Below are 22,574 nucleotides of genomic sequence, written 5' to 3'. Positions count from 1 at the left end.
GGCTGCCTGGTGTGCGTTTTCACCCACTTTCCTGCCCTCTGTGCCTCTTGGGGAAGCCCCCAACCCTGTCTCCTGGTGTGCCCACCTGAAGGAAACTGGTCCAGGACTGGCCATTTGCCCAGGCATGTCTGTGAAAACTTGGACGCCTTCTGTGGCTGAGAGCCTGAGCTTGCCATTTTGAGGAGAAGACCTCTCACTCTTTATGTTGAGACAGCCTGACGGCCGACACAGAGGATTGTCTTCTATACTTTTCTTTCCCCATGTGTACTGATGCTAAGCACCTGGCTGCACCGAGGGAGGATGACGTCTCTCGGCCCCATCTGGACTTCGCTGTAGGGGCCCCAAGAGCGGTCAGCAGCCTGGGCTCCCACAGAGGACGGAGCAGATGTCCACGTGGGATTCCAGCTTTCGCTCCGGGAGACCGCGAAGCTGCTCCTGCTCTCCCATGACTCAGCTGATTGGATATAGGAAGCTCTCGGGTGGGGACTCGCCATGCTGTGTGATGCCACAGGCGGCCTCTCTCTGGCATGGTCTTCAGGATGCCGACCTGTGCTCCCTCACCTCCCCACTCCCTTGATTGCTGGCTTGGGCTGAGTGCTTCCTTTCTGACTGGCATGGCAGGACCACACTCCAGCACCCAAGCCCTGCACCCACGTGGGGCTGCCACTGCAATTCTCCCCAGCAAGAGCAGCAGGAGAGGAGGGGAGGCCAGGAGGCCTGCAGGCCCGAGAGCACCAGGCATGATTTCTTCCTCCATGGTCCCACCGGAGCAACCATCGGGGACTGGGCAGTTCTCTGGCGAGTCCGGTTCTGGCCCCAAGTTTACTACCATCTAGCAGTTTACTTGTGTGTGAAGTGGGGTGAACTTGTCCTGCCATAGAGTCACGTAGGGGTCACGTGGGTGTGTGAGGCATGGGTGAAAACTGATGTCCTTGCCTTTCTCCCAAAGCACATCAGAAAGGAAGCTCAAACGGGCTTGGTTGCTCTAGCGCTTCCCAGTGGGATGATGGAGGAAGCAGGGACTGCGGGCCCTTGGCTCTCCTCCTGGGCCTGTGTGCCAGCCACTGATGGGTGGTAACTGGGCACACACCTTCATTGCAGGAGTGAGTCTGCCTTTGAGAAGGCCAACGTCGACGTGTTCCGTGTGAGAACCAACAACGTGGGCCTCATCTACAAAATCAGGTGATAACCTGGCTTGTGATTGGGCCGTGGGGAGGGAGGGGGGATTAAGGCAAGTAGGTGACTTCATCTGTACTTTGTAGGCGCTGATGGCTCTTCTAGGTCACGGGTTGCCAAAACCCAAATCCTTTCCTCCCACCCTGAGTCAGTGCTCCAAACTTGTCCACGAGTGATCTATACACTTCTTTGGGTTAAGACAGTTTGGAAAAATTCTTCACAAACATGGGAAAAATGCCCTGAGTGACCCTGGCACAGACCAGATTGTCTTGGTTCAGATTGCTGTCCAGCCGTTTATTCACTGTGGGACAGTTTCCTGTTCTGAGCCTCAGTTTCCCCATATATAATGATGGTGCCAAGTAGGTTAGTGAGGACTAATGAGTTTGCGTTTAGAGCAGTAGCTGGTACACACCAGGTGCCAAGGCACCTGGTAGGATGCATTTTCCTCCTGCATTTACCCCCGTTCATATTCATGCCAGTTGTGAGAATGTCAAGATTACCTGATTGTGTCCGGATGAAGGCCTTGACAGCAGTCAAACACGGCCTTAGTTCAGCCTTGACTTTCTCTCTCTGCTAGAAGATGCAGGTTTATGATTGGAAACGTCCCGGGGGAAACAGGAGGCCTATGACGTGCTGGCACTGGCAGTGTGGGGCTCGGGGGTGCAGGCTCTTGCTGGGGAGAGTCAGGAAGTGGGCCCATGTATGGAGAGTGACAGCCAACAAGCTGAGGTGCCACCCTTGTGTGTCTGCACCCCTCATCTGGTGCTTGTTTGGGCTGTGGGTGTCCACTTGGGCTGTGGGGGTCTCACCGCAATGGGCAGGGATGAGAGGCGAGGTGCAAGGGGAGGTTGTGTACGGTCAAGTTCTGGAAAAGAAACTTTCTTCGAGGAGAAACTAGGACTACCAAGGATGAAGGAGCCCTAGGAAAGGGGGGGAGTATCCGGGGGGCAGAATTTGAAGGGTGTGGATTTATGTTGCCCAAATACATAACCGTGGGCACTTATAATGAGCTGGTCTGTAGGTGTGCTTATGGACGAGAAGACACAGGAACACGTGGCCCAAGAGAAAGACTCTTAAATCTCTCCTTAACAATTTTTTTTCATGGTTATATGTTGAAATGACAAATCAATCAAATGAAGTATATTATTAAAATTAATTTTTAAAAAGATATATTTATTTTTGCATTCAGAACTGGGGTACAGGTCAGAGGTACAGGGGTGGTGAGAGGATTCACCAGAGACAGAGTAGGGAGCAGAACAGGCCAACTGATGAAGTGCACGGCTGAGGGGAGCAGCAGGCGGGTCAGGAGAGGTCTGCCACGCCATGTGGTCACCTCCAGGGCTGGCGGGGATCGAACTCATGCTGAAGTGGCTTTAACTTCTTAGTGCTGTGCTTTAACCCACTGCGCCACCAGGGAGGGCCCTGTTAAAATTAATTTTACCAGGTCCCTTTGCTTCTTTGCAAATGTGACTTCTCCAAAATCTACAGTGACCTGTGTGGCTCAGACATACAGCTCTTGTGACATGTCTATGGGACACTGCCAGTGTAGGTGGCCATGGGGGAGCCTCTGAGTGGAGCTTAGGAGAGTATTTGAGAGTTCTGGGGGGTCAGCAAGACAGGGGGAGTTCAAGATGGTTCCCGTGCAAGCCCTAGTGATCCCAGATGTTGTATGGAAGATGATACTTCCTTGCAGGCAAAGCCACAAATCCCATTCATTCATAAGCACACCCACTCTGCGAAGTAGCCCCAACTTCATAAATGAGAAAACTGAGGTTTGAGAGGTAACTCCAACAACGGCAGCAACAGTAAGTCATTGAACTTCTGGGCATAAACACTTGGGCTTTCTAGTGTGAAAGGGGCGTCATCTCTCTTCTGTCAGTGACGGTCTGGGCGTCTGCTTCTGCCCCAGGATTGAGCATGACAACACGGGCTTGAACGCCAGCTGGTACCTGGACCGTGTAATTGTGACGGACATGAAGCGGCCTCATCTCCGATACTACTTCAACTGCAGCAACTGGCTGAGCAAGGTAGAAGGTGACCGACAGTGGTGCCGGGACCTTCTGGCCAGCTTCAACCCCATGGACATGCCCAGAGGTCAGTGCCAAGGCTGCTCTGCCTGCCTGGCTGGGCAGGGCTCACTGGCTCTGGTCAGTTTGTCATTCCCTGAAGGGGCTCCCTGTTGGCATGGGCTCCCTGTTGGCGTGGGCTCAGGAGCCTACCTCATCCTCTTGGCTGTCCCAGCAGCAAGCCTGGGTGCAATGGGGGCTCAAGGAGGTGGGGTGCATAAGAGGCATGGTGGAGCGACAGCACAGCCTTGAGCATAGCTGTATTAGCGTATATTAAAATTAGCACAAAGCATTATATAAGCGTCTTCTGCTCCCCTTCCCCCACCAGCACTCTGGGAAATGCTACCAGCCTTGATAGAGAAAGGAAAGCAGAGATCATAAGGGAGGGGAACCAGGGCGGGGGGGCAGGTGGGTAATAAGATGTCTGGGTTTTCTTCACGGGTCCTTGCTGCATTTCATCCTCACCCCACCTCCGGGGCCGGGAAGGTGAGGAGAGCAGACAGGTGTTAGTTACATAGGCAAACCCTGGAGTCCGTAGAGGTGGTGGTGACTCATCCAAGATCAAATAGCCATTGGCTGATGGGACCAGAATGAGTCTCCCCATTCTTCTGGAATATGCTTTCTGCCTGCATACTTGGCAGGGCAAGATCAAGGTCAGATAGCGTCCACCTCAGAGACCAGAGCCTGTAGGATCGTGGCTAGGGGCTGAGGTGATCAGCTGGGGGAAGCCCTTCCACTCTATCCCACTGGTAGAGTTCGAATCCAGCTTTGGTTTGAATCCAGCCTTTCCTGAATGGTGGCCAGTTCCCCACACCCAGGGCAACCCATTCTACTCCTGAATGGTCAGAAAGGCCTTCCCGAAATTAAACCCTATAAATCTCCCAAAGACATTTGCTTACTTGTCCCTGCCCCTCCCACAGCAGTGAGCGATTTCACATGAGCCCTGCTCTGTCTGCTGATGCACTTCTCTCCACCCAACATCACATCCCCCCTTCACCCCTCTTCTCCATTCTGCCTCCTCAAATAGCTCTGTTTTGTCACTGCCCTTCAAGAATGTAACTCTGGTTCACATGGGGGCTGATCAGAGCAAGTATGGGACCCTCCCTCACTCCATTCTCCTGCTTTCTTTTATTGTGGTAAAGTAATTATAGCAAATTTTACCATCTTAACCATTTCTGGACAAATATTTCATATTTGCCATCATCCCCATTTGTGGCCAGAAAGTTTTAATCTTCCCCAGCTGAAACTCTGTACCTATTAAATAATAACACTCCTATTCCTGTTCCCTGAAGTTCCTGGTATTTTCTTCTTGTCTTCAAATTTGGCTACTTTAAGATCGAGTAAGCAGAAAGTCAATTAGCTTCTTCCTCATGATTTCTTCTAAGAGTGCTGTCATTTTACTCTTAAGTCTAGGTCTCTGATCATTGGAATTCACTTTTGTATGTGATGTGAAGTAAGGGTCCACATTTACTCTTTCCATGTAAATTTCCAGTTTTGCCAGTATCATCTGTGGAAAAGACTGTTTTTTACCCATGGAATGGTCTTGGCACCTTTGTTGAAAGTCATTTGATCACACACTGGGCTTTATGTCTGGTCTCTATTCTGTTTCACTACCCTTATGTCAACAACAGACAGTTTTGATTACTGTAGCTTTGTAGGAAGTTCTGAAATCTGTATGAATTCAAAGGCCTCCAACTTTGTTACTCTTTTTTGAGATTGTCTTAGGGCTCTTGACCCTCTCTTTAATGCAGTCTAAATTTTCATGAACTATTTTAACATTACAAGATGCCATTTGATTTTGCAGTCAAAATGTTCTTCACCTGGAAGAAAAGCTGAAAATGTTGTCTTACCTTAAGTCCTCAATTCTTGTCCAGGACTTCAAGGATATTGGAACAAGCTGGATTCTCCTGACTCATCTCCACTTGAGTCAGCACAAGCGGGTGTCCTAGTCTTGGCTGGCAAACCCCACATCTCAATAGAATGGTCCAGACAGATATCACACCTCCCAATTAAACTTCTTAGCCGTATATGTAGCCCAATAAGGAGTTGGCAGTCATCTTTCTGCTTGTCTCCCTCTTGGAGTAGGTGTCAGAGGTCCTAGAACCTTCTGGGGCCTGTGGAGGAACAGTAGTCAATTTTTCAGCATGTATGCATTGACTACTTCTGGCAACATTGTCTTGGCTATCAAACTCCCCCAGAAGTATAGTGAATTTTTCCTCCTGTCATCTGTTTATTGCCACCCACATCTCTGTTCCCTTGCTATGGATGCTCAAATTCCTTCTTGGTGGATTTCTTCTATCCTGTCTAGAATGGCTCAACCCAGAAGCCAGAGGGCAGAGCAGCTGCATTGACATCTATGCATTGAGGCAGCTCCTGGTCAGAATCTTAGCACCATTTCCCAGGCTTCAACTGAAGCATCACCACTAGCAGCTGTCATCGGTGATACGCTCCGAGTGGCTCTCAGATGCTGGGTCTGGGGTAGGACATGGTCCATGTCCTCTGAGTGCTTTCAGTCTGGAAGAGGGCACCCATTGCTGAGGGTAAGGTGCCTACCAGGAGGCAGAGGGTGTCACGGTTCAGCACACCTCGTCTCAGTTATGGAGTCCGAGGTCCAGATCCCAAACCACCTCTAGCTCTGTAACAGACACTCTGCTCCTGTAGCCTGGGAATTCTCTTTATAACTGTACCCCCACTAGAATCCACACCCCCTAGGAGGCAGGACCTATTGTTATTCCCACTTTTGCACCTGCAGGGACAGTCAAGTAAGCGTGAACAGGCCACCCCTCTCCCTCCCCCGCTTCCTGGCCTCAGGCTCGCAGCTCCCATTTCTCAACCTGTTTGCTCAGACTGTGTTGGCTCCGGTGTCTGGCAGGCGGTGGCTCTGAAAGCTGTTCTCCCCAGCACTCAGTCACCAAGAGGAGGTTTCAAGGGACCCACGGGAAATGGGACTGAAGATGAGACACTCTCTCCCCACCTGCTCCCAGATCATGGGGCGGAAGCCAGACTGCTGACAGCAGTTTCTGGGTTTCTGGCTCCAGCCCATCAAGCCCAACGAGGAGCCCCTTGGGTTGTTACCCCAGAGTCTGCTGCCTGGGTGGGTTCTCCTTGCTCCCAGGCTTCTGTTGCAAGTTGGGAAGAGACAAAGAAAACTGCCTCCTGCTAAAACATATGCCATGGCAGAGGACAGGTCAGGACCGCGGGCCCCCACCCCCCACTGTTTCATCTTCTTCCGTTCCCCATGTCACCGGTCCCTACTGCACTTAGAGCAAAGCCCCAGCCTTTCCAAAAAGCGCGACCTGCCCCCCCAGCTTCTTCTCCTGAAAACTGGAGAAAGCGAAATTGGCAGCATCGCAGGTAGTGCAGGGATTCTCAGTAGGCCCAACCGTTCCCCCAGCTGCAGTCAGGAGACTGCCGGCAGAGAGGGAGGGGCTGTTAACCTGCTTCTTAAGATTCAGACCCAGTCTGGCCAAATCGCAGCAGAATGAGCCACCACGGCCGAGGGGGTCTTGAGGGGGGTAAATGGCTGAGAAACACATATCCCAGGGACTCCTGTTGGCATGCTGGGCTCTAACTACTTCCTCAGTGCCTGGGTGTTCTGCCCAGCCAAGTTCAGTTTCCTGTGGGGGTGATGCTGGGATCTACCCAACTGTGATGCTCTTCCACCTGTAGGTGTGGCTGTTGGCATTTAGGGGCTTGAGTGAAGGTCCGTGAGAAACAGGCTCTGTGTGCAGGGGGTGGGGGTGCTGTGTGTGGACACACCCCCTTATGAAGACCAGGAGAGGAGACGGGTGGAAAGGGCTCTGCCGGAGGCCAGAGAGCTACCTCCTAGTCTCACCCTCGGGAGCACCTCAAGCAGGTGGCCTCTCTCACCTGGCTGCCTCCTCGCCTGATTGGACGGTTGGACAGGGTAGTCTCTGAGGTCCCTTGCAGGGCTGGCTTTGCCAGACACTCTGCTAGCAAAGTGCCTGCTGGTCCCTTTCCCGGATCCTGGTGTCTCCTGCCCACCAACTTGGGTGTTGTCAGTCTTGGCTGAGAATGACAATGTACCCAAGGAGGCTCTGGGTACGCCCCTGGGGCTGGGGTTCAGGGAACAGGCAGTACTGAAGGATGGTGGGGTGGGGACATCCCATTTAGATGAGGTGGGACAAGGTGGGACCCAGTGCTGGGTCCTGAAGATCTTGGACCTAGAAATTGCTGTCTGATGGGGAGGTGTGGGCAAGGCCTGCTTAGGACAGACCTTTCCTGGCCTTCTCAATGCTAATATGATGCCATCTCCTGCTTTCTGGCCAAGTAAGTGTCCCCCTCCCTGTGACAACCTACAGACCCTCCCACCATGGAAAGCATTGAAATGATCACGTGGCTTAAACTTGTTCTGAGTCCACACCACATTGCTTCAGGGAAGCTCTGTCAATTTGGCAGTGAGAATGGCCCCTGAAGCAGAGAACCGAGTTCCAGCTGGCCTGGGGCTGTTCGCACCACGGGGCCATGAGCGCATCCATGTTTCAGACCCAGGCCTTGCTGGTATCAGAGGGGGCTCTGTTTCAGGTGCGCCCTATCCCCTTCCCTGACCCCAGATGGGACTTATTCCCTGGACTTTGTTAGGGAAAAGCCTGTGCTAAGGACTTTTTTCTTCCTTGGTGGATTAATAATAAATACAGCTGCACTCAGTTTTGTGTGAGTCTCCAAAGAGACGGAGGGGCTGGGTATTAGGTGTGTGCCCCCGTGGAAGCCAGGCTTGGGCAGGTGGGCTGGGAGCTGGCAGGTGGTGGGATTGGGTGGACCACACTTTTGTCCAGATTCCCAGTCTGAATTGTCTTTTCTTTCTTGTACTAAGTGAAGCAGCTAGTGCTGGTGGCCAAAGCTGCCAACAGGCTGGGAGCAGGTAGCGATGGGGCCGTATTTGTCCAGTGTTATCACTGCTTCCACTCTGGAACATTTTGTCAGGTAACTGGGGTGTCATTTCACTATCACCCAGCTCCAGATGTGCACTGGATCTTGGCAAGACCACACTGGGCAAGGTGCCCAGTGCCAGCACACAGTGCGCAGTGCTTCCATTTAAGGAAGGAACGGGACAAGAAAAGCATCATGATGAACCCGCTAAGGGCATGAGCAAATTGTGTTGCCCTGCGGCGGGTGGCGAGCCTGCCAGGGACTGGCAAATGTACCTTGAACGCAGCTGGGTGATTGATCTAAAAACACCCATTATGAGCACTCTGCCAATAAGCCAGCAGTCCAGACTTATTCTGAATCCTTTTGGCTGGTTCTATGGGCTAAATCATTCACCGGATACGCAGCTCTCTGGGTTAGAAAGCGCTCGGGGCTGTACACCCTGAGTGCTAGTTCTGACTTTGCTACCTATAATGATGAGTCCTGGCCCATCTCGGTTCTCTTCCCATTCTCAGTTTCCTCATCCGTAGAGTGGGTGCACTAGTGGTTTCCTGGGGTCTTTTCAGGATTAGTGGACTGTTGACTTTGATCACCAAAGGACCTGGGTGGGCCCGGTACCTCCCCTCTCCACACCATGACCATGAGAGGAAACTGGCTCTTAGTCCCTCCTCCTTGTTCTCCAGTGCATCCCCCCTCCTGTTTTTTCCCTCCTGTGTTGTGCCACCATGAGCTTGGTCTATAGATCCCCCCATTCTCTGTGGTCAAAACCTGGCTCTGCCACTTCACCAGCTATGCACATGAGTAGGTGCCCCAGGTCTGCGCCTGTACCCCTCATCTGTTCAACGAGGATAACTTTAATTCCCACTTTGAGCTGATTGAATGGGGGGGGCATGAGCATGAAAGACAGAGGGGAGTCCTGGGTGTGGAGCAAGTCCTCGGGAAAGAAGGTGGGTCTGGCAGTTGCTGCTGTTACTATCTAGATGTTTCCTCCTTTTCTGCCCCATCTCCAGGTTTGTTCTGAGTCTGAGATGCACTGGCTTAAGACACTCGACTTTCACAACCAGAAAGGACTTTGGAACCGCCCAGTGCCAGGATCCCCTCTAAAATTTGGCAAATCCAGCCAGACCACTGGAAAAGGGCTCAGGCTGGACCCCGGGGCACCCTCCCCTCCCCTCCTTCCTTCTCGACATCCCCCACACCCAGCTCCAGCATTGTCCAGGGCCGTCTGAGCTCTGTTTCTGTGGGTGCTGCATGGGAACTATGGTCCCCTGGATTCTGGTGGAGGTGGGCCCGGGCTCACTGACTCACAGCCTCTGCGGCTCCAGGGTGAGAGAGCGGGCTCGCCCCACCGGGCTCTCTTCCTCTGAACCTTACAGCAGCTCCCGCCCACCCCATCTGCTCCCACCTCGAGCTGCAGAATATCATCTCCGGAAAGAGTGGGAAGCAGAGAACTGCTTTGAATAGGGCCCCAGTGAGGAGTATTAGAGGATTTCAGGACAAAAGGGACCTTACGGAAGCCCAGGCAAGTATGTGAATTTGGTCAGCGAACCAGGACAGACCCAGGGCAGAGCCCGGGTGTGCTCCTCCAGCATCACTCAGTGACTCGGGCGTTGGCTGGGGATCTTCTCTGCACCAGGCCTGGTGCTCAGCCTCAGTACAGACAGGATTCCCCTGAGGAGCTCAGTCTAGAGGGGAGAGGCAGGCCAGGAAATAGTCACAGTGCTGTAAATAACAATATGTAACAACAACAACAATACTGACAATATCTTCTATAATTCCATTACCCATTACCCCAAAAAGATAGTAGCTTTTTTTTTTTTTGGCACTTACTCAGTGTCAGAGGTCATTCTGGTCCATGCATCATCAGCCCCCACCAGAGCCCCATAGTCAATGCCTCCTCACGGCCCCTCTCCCATCCCTTCCTTCAAGGCCACTCTCTGGTAGCCGTTATAGTTTGCACAGAGAAAGGATTACTTTTGTTGTCTTTTGTCGTGTATTTTCTTTATTTGTATTCCACAAATGAGTAAAGCCATGTGGTACCTATCTTTCATGTTCTGATTTATTTCACTTAGCACAATCACCTTAAGATCCATCCATTTTGTTGCAAAAGGTGCGATTTCATCTTTTTTTAAGTAGCTGAGTAGTACTCCCTGGGGTACATATCCCACAATTTCTTTATCTTTTCTGTCGATGGGCATTTAGGTTGATTCTATGACTTGGCTACTGTGACTAATGTTGCTATGAACATGGGTTGTATTCATCTTTTCCTGTTACTACTTCATATCTATCAATCCATCTCCAAACCCAGAGCCTTGAACTTAATCATTAGGTAATCATAGGATAGTCTCAGATGCACCTCTGTTAACTTTTCAATGAATTCCTGTTCTGTTCTTTTTGTGCATGTTTTCAACACGACATTGTGATTTAAAATATTATATTCAACTATGAAAGCACTTTTTTTTCACTTAAAATTATATTACAGCACTGACTACTCCACACCATTTTTTTTTAAAGATTTATCCATTTATGCATACAGACTGGGGTACAGGCCAGAGGTGCAGGGGCTGCAAGAGACTTCACCAGAGACAGAGTGGGGAGCAAAACAGGCAGATCGACGAAGTACACTGCTGAGGGGAGCAGCGGGAGGGTCAGGAGAGGTCTGGTGTGCCATGTGGTCACCTCTGGGGCAGGCGGGAATCAAACTTATGCGGAAGCGGCTTTAGATTCTCAGTGCTGTGCTTTAACCCGCTGCGCCACCAGGAGGGCCACCATACCATTATTTTAAATAGCTGCATAGTATTCCACGAATGGGTACATAATAAAATGCACCCAACCACCCTCTATTGTGATTATTTTTAGATTGTTCTCAACATCATTACTAGCAATGCCATGGAAGATATCTTTGGAAGTGCTCTATGCACACAATTATTTCCTTGCTTAAACTAATTGCTATGTACAGGGATTGATTTGTGGGATTGGGCTTGCAGGAGGGTGAGACTTTGGATACTTCTTACTCACTCACCATTCTGCATGCCATTCTTGTTCCTCCAGGATCATCAAAATTTCTGGTCTCCCAGTGCTATGGGGGGAAAAAACTCCAGCAGTGGAGGTGACTCTGAGATTGAAAGTGAAAAATGGAGCCAAGGCAGCTGTGTGTGGGATGAGGGAGAGGGCTCTTCTGTGCACGCAGGAGTGGGGAACCTGATTGAGGGGCCGTGAGAATAGCTGTGGGCTTAACAATGAATTGGATGGGCGGCGGGGTGGGGGGAAGGCAGAGGATGCTAGCGGAAAGGAGTGAAGGCTGATCGACTCCACACTGTCTCAACGTGTGATGGTATCAGGCTTGTGTTGAACAATTGCTCAGGAAAACACACTAACTACATTTATTTGGGGATCATGAAGTGTAGTGTTTCTTGATCACTGCCCAGGAGCAGCTATTAGTGACTGAATAATGTTTTAATGCCCTTGTGTGACCAGACTCCTCGAGGTCTTGTGGCACGAGTGGGCTGGACCCCAGGAGTCCTGGCAGGAGGGCTGAGGGTTTGGGAATGGGGTGGAAATTCCAGTATAGACCTTTCAGGGTGAGAATTTATCGCTAGAGAGAACCTTCTTGTCTGGATGCCTTGAGTCCCTTTCTAACTGTGGACACTAGGTTAATTTTCTTGATCTCCAGCCTCATCCGTAAATGGCGGTCATGATATCATTGTACAGATTAAGTGAGCTAATACCTATGGACTAGCACGTGGTAGTCCTCAAGAAGCACGGGAGACTCTCGCTACTTGGGGAAGTAGTTATGTCTGCTGAGGGCGGTGAGGTTGAGAAAGCAGAGAAGTCCCAGTGCTATTTGAAGAACTGGGTGAATCTGTGATCCACCAGAGATTTAGCTCCCTGGTCCTGGGGGAATGAAGAGGAAATCTATCGGGGACAGTGTGGGTAGGCGGGAGATCTGGAGTCCATGGGCTGCAGGACATTCGTGGATCAGTGGCCATGACCTACCCGGCATTGCTGCCCAGTGGGTTCTGCTGATTCCCACTCCCCACAGCTGTGCTGTCTGGAGGAGAACATTCGCCCCAACCCCCACCCCCAGGGCAGCCCCACTGAAAGTCTCTCCTCACCATTTTCATCTCCTCCCACGCAGCGCCTGTGATTTCTCACTTCCACGCGGCTTGGCTCTCAGAGGCGGAAGTGATGGGTGTCAGATTCGGTTGGGGGCAGGGAAAATCAAGCCCAGTCATCCTCCTTTCACGCCCCGCCCCATCCTCACCTGCCAAAATAAATAAAGCATGTTCTTATTCCACCAGAGCTGGGAATGGATGAATGGCGAGAGGCTGTACGTCAGTTCATCAGCCGTTCATTCATGACTCTGCTTCCTAAAGCTGCACCACGTGAGCTGCTCGAGAGCTCACATCGCCTTGGGTGCGGGATGCCCCTTCCTCGGGATGCAGGCAGGAGGCTGAGTGAGTGAGGGGCATTCGCCGGGCTCCTGGCCTCCTGGCGTCTGGTTCTCGACTAACATCTCAGCCCTGCACAGGGCGGCTCTTGGGGGCTCCCCGCCCCTCGGCTGCGCCTCCCCAGCTTCCCAGGACAGCTCTCTGGAGATGTGTCCTGTCACTGCGGCGCACCGACTGTTCCAGACAGAGCAGGGGCGGCTGTGGGTGCGGCTGGCGCACCGGGCGCAGGAGGCAGCTTGGGCCTGCAGTGCCTGCCTTTTCTGGAAACCCACGCAGGCAACTTCCAGCTGGCCTGCAGGGGACAGATTTCCTGTTTGGAGGGAGCAGCTTTGTGCCTCTGCCGTGGGGCCTGCAGAGAGGAAAAGGGGCCCAGTGTGATGTGTGTTTCCCCTGGGCAGGGCAAGAAGAACACAGACACCCCTAATGGTGGCCTTGAGGTGGAGGGCGGTGTGTGTGTGTGTCTATTTATTTATTATATATATGTATATACAAGAACTGGGGTACAGGCACAAGGTTCCATCGAGACAGAGTGGGGAGCAGAATAGGCAGATGTACTGAAATACACTGCTGAGGGGAGCAGCCGGCGGGCCAGGAGAGGTCTGCTGGACATGTGGCCATGTGGCCGGGGATCGAACTCGTGCCGAAGTGGCTGGGCTAGCTTTATCCACTGCGCCACCAGGGAGGGCCGGTGAGGTCTGTCTTTAGGCTGCAATTCACTTACTCTCACAAGACTTACTCAGTTCTGTTTGGCTTTGGAAGGTGCCATGTGGTTAGTTCAGTGCCTGGTCTATACCTCCACAGCAGTTGTTCAGATCAGTGCAAAAATGAGTTTGGCCTCTGAGCTCTCACCATGAAGGTCTCCCTCAATGGAGCCCACTACCTGCAGGAGGGGGTGATGGGTTCAGGTGGGCAGGTGCGCTGCGCAGGTGTGACTGTGTGAAGCGGCACCGTTCACTTCAGAGGCTGGTGCATTTGCGTATTTACAATGACAGTTATCCAACAGATGGCAGTACAGTGTCTTGAGGGAAGGACGCCTTTTTCTGAATTGCACTAAGTTACGTTATGGGCTTAATAGGCATCTCTGAGGTTCCAGGGAAAACTTTTGGGCTAAATAGGCATCTCTGAGGAAAGGCGAGGGAGAAATAAGTTCCAGGGAAAACTTTTTTTTTTCCCAAAGATTTATTTATTTATGCTTACAGAACTGGGGTTCAGGCCAGAGGTGTTGTGGGTGAGAGGATTCACCAGAGACAGAGTGGGGAGCAGAACAGGCAGACTGACAAAGTATACTGCTGAGGGGAGCCGCGGGCTGCCTCTCCGTGTGTGTGGTTCAGCTCCCTGGCCGGGGATCAGACTCATTGCGCAGGGGCTGCAGATTGCTTCATAGAGTGGTGCTTTAACCCAGGGAAAATTTCTAACAGATTGCATGCCAGTGGGCAAAGCCCAGGCCAGCTCAGGGCTGGTGGGCAGCATTTCCTGTGTCCTCCACGACATCCTGTTTCTCCCTGTGTTGTTCAGGAGGGTGCTGACCACCAGGCTGTCCTCCAACGTGACCATCTCCTCTCTTCCCACTTCTGCCTTGAGTGCTCTCTGCGGTGAGCTGACCACGAGCTGACCACAGTGCCCGAGGTTGCAAAACTGCTGTGGACACCTGTCCCCACATTTTGGGAACCCGAGACGGGGCCTCCTTCTCCACTAGACTTACAGATGCAAGGACAGCCCAGGGGCTCAGCACTGTGGGAAGCTGGCCCGGCCTGTCCACATGGGCCCAGGGTGCTGCTTTCTCATCACCTCCGCCCGACAGGGAAAGGGCAGTGGCTTCTCCCTCTGAGAATGCGCCGCCGTTATCCTGCACCTGGCCGCCGACCGCCCCACACGAAGGCTCTGCTCCCACTTCACATCACACGGAACAGCGCCCAAGCACGCAGTGGCTGTTCGGGTGTCTGGCTACAGCCTGAAGGCCAGACCCAAACAGCCACCTGTTTGGGGAGTACATGTCAAGGATGGAAAAGAAATCAAATGAAGAATGCGATTTCATGGCACAGAAAAGTCATAACAACTTCAAATGTCTGTGCCTATAATGTTTGATTGGAACACAGTGAAAGCTTTATGGGAAGGAATTCTTCTGTCATGTAGTTTCAGTCAGTGTTGTGTATGGTTCTCTGTAGTGATGCAAGGGCAGGATGAGTTGTTGGGACTGAGACCAAGTGACCTGCAGGGCCTGATATATTTACTCTCTGCCACTTATAGAAAAACTTTGTTGGACTCTGGCATAGAGCATGAGGCCATCAAGTCTTCAGGGAAGAGCCTGGGATTCAGAGGTGGTGGGAGTATTGGCTTTGAGCCCCTCTTGAATCATTTAGCAGCCGTGTGCCCTTGAGCAAACCACCTTGTCCTCTGGGCCTCGGCTTCCTTACCTGTCAATGAGAATATGAACAGCATCTACCCTGCCTGTATCTGTGGCCTTTGTCTGGGTCAGATGTCATTAAGGACATGTAAGTGGGGCCCTCCCTGGTGGCACAGTGGGCTAAAGCACAGCACTGTGAAGCTAAAGCCACTTCAGCATGAGTTTAATCCCCGCTTGCCCCGGAGGTGACCACATGGCGCAGCAGACCTCTCCTGGCCCGCCTGCTGCTCCACTCAGTAGTGTGCTTCAAAGATCTGCCTGTCCTTTCTCCACTCTGTCCCTGGTGAAGCCTCTCACTGCCCCTGCACCTCTGGCCTGTACCCCAGTTCTGTATGCATCAATAAATCTTAAAAAAAAAAAGAAAAAGAAAAAGAAAAAAAAGGACGTGCAATGACATGTGAACGGCAAGGCCCCGAGTCTGGCATTACAGGTGTCTGTGTTTTTCCAGACACCTGTTGGGGCTATGCCATTTGTTTCTACTTAAAGCCTACATAAGTGCTGTTTTTGCTCACTGAAGGAAATCAGAAAAGGACTTTCACTTTTATGACAATGCAAACAGCGACAACAGTCTCAGCCTCTGGCCCTGCTGTAAAGGCAGGCTGCACCTTAGCCAGCAAGAGTAGCCTTGCCACACTTCTCCCAGGAGCGACTTTAGCTAGACTGTGTATTTATCCTATCACCCCTGCGTTCCCTATACGTGAGTGTCATTTGAGGGTTGATGCAATATTTGGTATCATCTGGTAGGTACTTCTGGGCCTGTGCAAACAATTTTCCTTATAAGCAAATGGCAGTGGCTCCTTTCCTGCACATCGTTTTGACTCACAAAGTTTCATAGTAATAAAGCCGACTTTCCCTAGCAGGAGAAACCTGTATTTTGCCCCGGAAAGAAAACAATCTCAAGGCTTTTTCCACAGCGCTGACATCCTTTTCAACCCTTCCCCCTCCCCCTTTCCACCCTCGCCCTCTCTCCCTCTGGCTGGGGAAACCAGGGATTTACTGAACCAGGGCCTTTTTCTCTGGCTGGTTCCTGTTTCAAGGCGGAAAGCCTCATTTTATACTGAATTGTCACTGAATAGCTGTCCCCTGCAGATCTGGGTGAGTTCATCATATAAAAACTGGAATTATAAACTTGAACTCATTGGAATCCTGATCACAGAAAATTGGGGGGCTCTAACCAGAAGACTTGAGCACCACACCAACAGTCTGCCATCCACGAGAGAATCAAGCCTGGCTTTTTGTTCAGCCTGTTCTTTCATCAATAAATGCACTTAATCACAGTTTAGGCTTGGTGCTGGGCCCTAGGCCTTGTTTGGAAAGTGGTAAGTCAACCAGTGCAAGGTTCTGGTTGAAGAGGAAATGTGGCGAGGAGGTAGAACGGTCATATAAGGAGCCTCATAGTCCCGCCACAGGCCATCTCAGTAAGGTGAGCCCCCAGCCCACTGCTGCTCAGGCCCCTCCTCGGTGTGCTTGAAGTCACCTGGCACAGGTGTCCTGTGCTCCACCTCTGGGCCCCGCCTTGCCATAGAAAGTTCTGCAGAGGTTATAGGACAGCCCGCTTTTGTTCCAGAATCAACTTCCTCCTGCGCCCTGTTTGCTTGACTTCCTGATCCCTGGGCTTGGGCCCCTTGTCTGCCTCAGCCAGAAAGGCCAGGCGCTCCTTCTCACCTCAGCTCTCTCCAGTCTCTTGCTATCCAGCTTGTCTCCCACATTTTTTTACTTCTGCTCTGCTGCTCTGCTTGGGGGTGACTGGGCTTTTCCCCAAGGACAAGGATTCTGTGTGTTTTTAAAGTCCCGTGCGTGCTCCTGCCTCCAGGCCTCAGCTGCATGAAACTTGGGGACCTCCCCCACCTTCTGAGATGCTCTCTTGGTCTCCTGGCTTCCCTTACAGTCACTTTTCCTGGAATGGGAGCTAGAGAAGACCCCAGGGTCTTCACTTACACTCACCCCTGTCACCCCCTCTGTAGCCCCTGGGGGTGGATCCAACAGGGCACGGTGCAGTGACTGCTGAGCGTCTCAGGCAGGGATGGGACCCTCACTTCCCCCCAGAGTACCCACTCCTTTATTGAAAGGTGTTAGCTACTGGGGAATGTTTCTTTTTCCTTTTTTTTTTTTTTAAAGATTTATTTATTTATTCATATAGAACTGGGGTACAGGCCAGAGATGCGGAGGGTGAGAGGATTCACCAGAGACAGAGTGGGGAGCAGAACAGGCAGATTGACGAAGTACACTGCTGAGGGGAGCAGCGGGCAGGTCAGGAGAGGTTTGCCGCGCCATGTGGTCACCTCCGGGGCAGGCCGGGATCGAACTCATGCGGAAGCGGTTTTAGATTCTCAGTGCTGTGCTTTAACCCGCTGCGCCACCAGGGAGGGCCGGAATGTTTCTTTTGATGATCTAACTACCTTCCTACAGCGGCAGCAGCCATGCTGCTTGACCCCACCAAGGCAGGCTCCAACTGGGGAACTTGGGCAAAGCTCATCTGTTGTCAAGTTCACTCTGAGCTGCATGCCTTTGCATGGCCTTGAGGGCATGGCCAAGGCAGAGGCATTTGGGAGAGAACGGCTTTCCAGTGACTGCAGGGCCGATGCAGACACAGGTCTTTAAGTGAGGTGACCCTGCAGCAGGCCTTGGCTGGATACTACTGGTGCTGTGGTCTTTGCATTGCTCATGGCCTTGACCATTTACATATAAATTTGATTTCCTTCTGCAGAATCCATTTCCCCCTGAATTTTCACACTAATGAAGTATAGAGAATACTAGGAAGACAGAGTAGATGCAGGCGGCATTTCAATATCCAGGAGAGAAAGGCTGGTGGGTTGGCTCAGGGTGGCACGTTGGATGTGGGCTGATTCCTGCTTTTGACTTCGGATTTATAGCCGGCATTCAGCGTAGCAATGAATATTTGACTTTTGTATTTTCCCTCAGTTTTATTGAGATAAAATTGACATACAGCATCGTGTAAGATGAAGGTGTATCACGTAGAGCCAGTGCCATGTGACTTTTTCTCGTTCTGTTATTGACAGTGGTGGTGACAATTCATGCATTACTGGGGGAAGGGTGGAGGGCACCATAGCTGCTTCGAGACCTGTGTTATTCTCTCCTCAGGATCCTAGTGAGCAGATTTCTCTGTCCCTGTTACCAGGTAACAAGTATGAAGTCAAGGTGTACACTGGTGATGTCATTGGCGCAGGGACAGATGCCGACGTTGTCATCAACATCTTTGGAGAGTATGGAGACACAGGTAATTGGCTGAAAATTATTTCTTCACAAGCTACTCTGGAACTGCTTTTCAGGTGGCTTCTTTCTGTCCTCCTGGTAGAGGAAGGCAGTTCAGCTCCCCTCTAGGCAACCCTGATGAGCCCTTCTGCATTTCTTGTGATATGGTTTATAGCCCCTTTGGGCAACAAAGCAACCATAGGGTGAAATTTGAGTGTGTGATGTCATTTTCAGAATAAGGCGTGTTTGGTTTGGTTGATTCAAAATTGTCCTGAATCCTCACCTGTGAACAGACCTAAGCTCCATATCTCTAGGGAATTCATTCTCAGTTACTCTCTTTATCTCCCTAAACTCTAGGCCCACTTTGCATTGTATTTTGGGATGTGGCAGGGCACGGCCTGATTCAGTGTAAGAGTTTGTGGCAGAGCAGAATGAGGCCGGGGACAGAATTAGACTTGGCCTCATAGGTGGGCAGGAACCGAGGGTACAGGCAGCTGCAGGTGTTGAGAGGTCATTCAGGCCGACAGAACAGAGACAGGTGGTTCTCTTCTGCTCCTGCCAATTTAGTGGAATTATATAGGAGTCAGAAAAGCTACAGAGATGTGTGAATTTTGGATACAATATATGAAAGAATTCAAAATGCATTGCTGCGCTTATATGGAAAAAAGAGAAATCTCTAGGTGACAGAAATGAAGAGAACTCAAAACTGAAGAATCGACTATGAAGTGATGCCAGGGCATCATCTCTCTTGAAGGAGAGAGCTTTCATGTTCAAAAATCTACAGGATTGGTTTTCATACCCATTTGGGGTCAGAGAATCAGACCTTGACCCTACATGAAGCAACATATTCAAAATTAAAGCAGCACAGAAAGTCAGAGCCCTGAAGTTTCATAGGAATCTTCAGTGAGAAAAAAAAAAAAAGACCAGAAAACTTTGCTTATCAGTACAGTAAACATCTCTAAATTAGCTTTAGATTATGAAGGCATAACTACATGAGCTTTACATGAGAAAAATGGTTGCTGAGAAATTGATACCTTACTTTTCTGTATAAATGTGGGTTTGAGATATGATTTTACACTGCAAATATTTGGAGAATCCCCTCCCTTAAGTATAGAGAATTGATTCCATGATAACACCACCCTTGTGTACTTGTCAGGAGCATTTGAAACAATACATGAGACACCCACAGACACAGTACTAGCAATGAATTCACTTTCCAAAACTACAAAATACTCACAGACATAATATGACATGACTAAAAATCAATAGACACCACAAGCAATAAGACTAACTCCTCCAGAATTTCAGGTAATAGAGTAATCTGAGAAAGTCTGTAACTTAAGCCTGTTTAAAGTAACTAAAGACATGCAATAAACAATTGACAGAAATGAAGAAAATAATAAGACACCCTAAAAATATAGAAACAGAGTAAAGAAATGTAAATATAAACACATAGACAATACAACTAAGAACTGTTGAATAGAGAAACAGTGAGTTGTAAATGAACATAACCAAAATATTCAGATGCAGCAGAGAGATGTATGACATCTGGAGGAGAGCTACGTCCCGCCAGGCGCTTCAGAAGCATTGAATACATAGGTTAGAGGAACTATTTGAAGAGATAGTAGCTGAAACCTTTTCAAAATTGAGCAAAGATGTGATCTTCAGATTAAAATAATAATAAAAGGCATTAAGCAGGATAAATAAGTCAAATCCACACTTGGATATATTGTGGTGAGAGCAAAGGCAAAGAGAAATATCTTAAAAGTAACCATATTTGGGGCCCTTCCTGGTGGTGCAGTGGGTTAAAGCACAGCACAAAGAAGCTTAAGCCGCTTCCCCATGAGTTCGATTCCCGCCTGCCCCAGAAGTGACCACATGGTGCAGCAGACCTCTCCTGACCCGCCTGCTGCTCCCCTCAGCAGTGTGCTTCGTTGATCTGCCTATTCTGCTCCCCACTCTGTCTCTGGTGAGGCCTCTCACTGCCCCTGAGCCTCTGGCCTGTACCCCAGTTCTGTATGCAGGAATAAATAAATCTTTTAAAAAAAAGTAACCATATTTGGTAGATAACCTTCTATTAAAACAATTGAAATGATAGCAAATTCCTATCAGCAGCCAATAAAGGTCATAAATTCCTGGAGTAATACTCTTTAATGCTCGAAGCATGAATATATAACAGCCTAATCTCTATAGTCAACTAGTTGACCATTCCAGAGTGAGGGAAAATGAATGTATTTCTATGTAAACAAAGAAAAGTAGGGTTTATGACACACAGACCTAAGCTTTAACAATCAATGAAGGGTATACATTTAAAAAATAATGAGCAAATCACCCAGAAAAGAGGAGTGGGATGTAAGAAGTAAAAATGAGCAAAAACACAAAGCAATACTAATGATGAGTATTATCAAGGCATGAGAAAATGTGGACCCAAACACTAAGAAACAATGTCTCCTTCGAGAAAGAAAATAAATGAGAGTTAGAACATAGTAAGTTTCTTGGTTCTAGTCCATTCCCCCAAACCTGAGAGTGGTGATATTAACTTTAGATTTTAAAAGCAAGTGAGCATTATTAAAGTTTTAAAAGTAATCATCGACATAGAAATATGTAGCTCTGATAAATACAGAAGTGTATATCTTCCAGCTACACCGTAGAGGGAATAAAGGCGGATCAAGACTCAATCCAATAGAAGGCAGGAAATGAGGAAAGAGAAATGAGAAATGCAGAAAAAGCAAGCCTAATAGCTAAACATAAATGAATATATAATCACAATAAATAGAACTAAATATATCAGTTAATGGTTAGATATTTTCATATTAAAGAAAATCCAGTTTAAGGCCCTCCCTGGTGGCGCAACAGGTTAAAGCACAGCACTAAAAAGCTAAAGCCACTTCAGCACGAATTCGATCCCTACCCCAGAGGTGACCCACATGGTGTAGCAGACCTCTCCTGACCTGCCTGCTGCTCCCCTCAGCAGTGTACTTCATCAATCTGCCTGCTCTGCTCCCCACTCTGTCTCGGGTGAATCCTCTCACTGCCCCTGCACCTCTGGCCTATACCCCAGTTCTGTATGCATAAATAAATAAATATTTAAAGAAAAAAATAGAAAATCCAGCTTAAATATGTGATGCAAATGGGTCAAGAATAAACAAGACAAAATAGAAACAAAGTACATATCAGTAGTAGGAAAGGAACTGCTCTAGCTATATTAATATCTATGAAATTGATTTTAAGGCACTCACTTTATTAGAAATAAAAATATATTAGAAAATTACAAAAGAAAAAATTAATCTAGACGATATATTGATAGTAATTCTGAACTTGTATAGATTTGACAACATATTCCCCAAATAAGGAAGTCAAACAAAGTTATTGGAGAAACTTAACAGATGCATAATTTTAATGGAAGATTTTAATACAACACTCAGTAGTTGATAAAGTAAATGGATCAAAATCTAGCATGGTTGCAAAAGACTTTAAGTACACAGTTAATAAGTTTGCTCTAATGGAAACATGTAGATTCCAGTGTCCAACTGGTGGAGAAGACACATTATTTTCAAGCCACAAAGCAAGACATAGCAAGCAAGCTCAAGTGAATCAACAACATAGTCAATTCTTTGATCACAGGTCAATAAAATTAGAAGAAAGTCATTATAACCTCATTTGCTATTGGAAAAAAAATAATTTTCAGAACAATAGGTGCCATTGACAAAATCCAGAAGAATTTACAATCCATTAAAACCAGCAAGTAAGTTTTATAAATGTACTGGATAAGAGATCAATACACAAAATAAATAAAGATGCCCAGCAAACATTTAGTTTAAAAACATGTATTGAATAATTTATAATAGCAGCTATAAGGTTATAAGGTGCCTAAAATAATTCTGGCTAAATAGCTTTCTGAAAAACAAAAATTTTGATTTATGGATATACCAGAATACACAAATAAATGGATAAACATAGTATGCTTATGAATGAGAAAACACTCAAATTCATTATGAAATAGAAATTTTCCAGGTTATCTTATAAATGGCACACAATTTCAGTCAAATTCCCAAAAGGCAGTATTTCACAGCTTGAGTTGTTGTTAAAATTCATGGCCATAAATAGTTAAGTATGGCAAGATAATTTGAACAATGAATATAGTATTAATGATAATCATAATATGGGCTTATTAATCTTACTTGGTATAAAGACATTGCAGATCTTTAAAAACTAAAACAGTGACATTGATGGAAAGATAAATATGTCAATGCAACAGACTAAGCAGCTTAGAAACACTCTAGAAAAGAAGCATTAAAATCAGAAGGAAACAGTGAAATAAATACTCTTTTACTAGTGTTCAAGCAATTGTCCAACCACATGAGAAAGATAAAATGA

General features: G+C 48.7%; 1 protein-coding gene across 1 annotated transcript in view; it reads left to right on the top strand.

Annotated features, from left to right (window-relative positions):
• The window catches only part of LOXHD1 (lipoxygenase homology domains 1), a 117,801-nt gene that overhangs the window by 9,555 nt on the left and 85,672 nt on the right, over positions 1 to 22,574 (top strand). The window contains exons 3-5 of the mRNA XM_004684005.2: positions 1,102 to 1,182; positions 3,086 to 3,270; positions 18,124 to 18,222. Coding sequence (XP_004684062.1) covers positions 1,102 to 1,182; positions 3,086 to 3,270; positions 18,124 to 18,222 — 365 coding nt within the window. The remainder of the gene's footprint in view (positions 1 to 1,101; positions 1,183 to 3,085; positions 3,271 to 18,123; positions 18,223 to 22,574) is intronic.

The sequence above is a fragment of the Condylura cristata genome, unplaced genomic scaffold (genome assembly GCF_000260355.1).
Source record: "Condylura cristata isolate star-nosed mole 26May11 unplaced genomic scaffold, ConCri1.0 scaffold00016, whole genome shotgun sequence".
NCBI lineage: Eukaryota > Metazoa > Chordata > Mammalia > Eulipotyphla > Talpidae > Condylura > Condylura cristata.
This window is presented reverse-complemented; position numbering and strand designations above follow the sequence as displayed.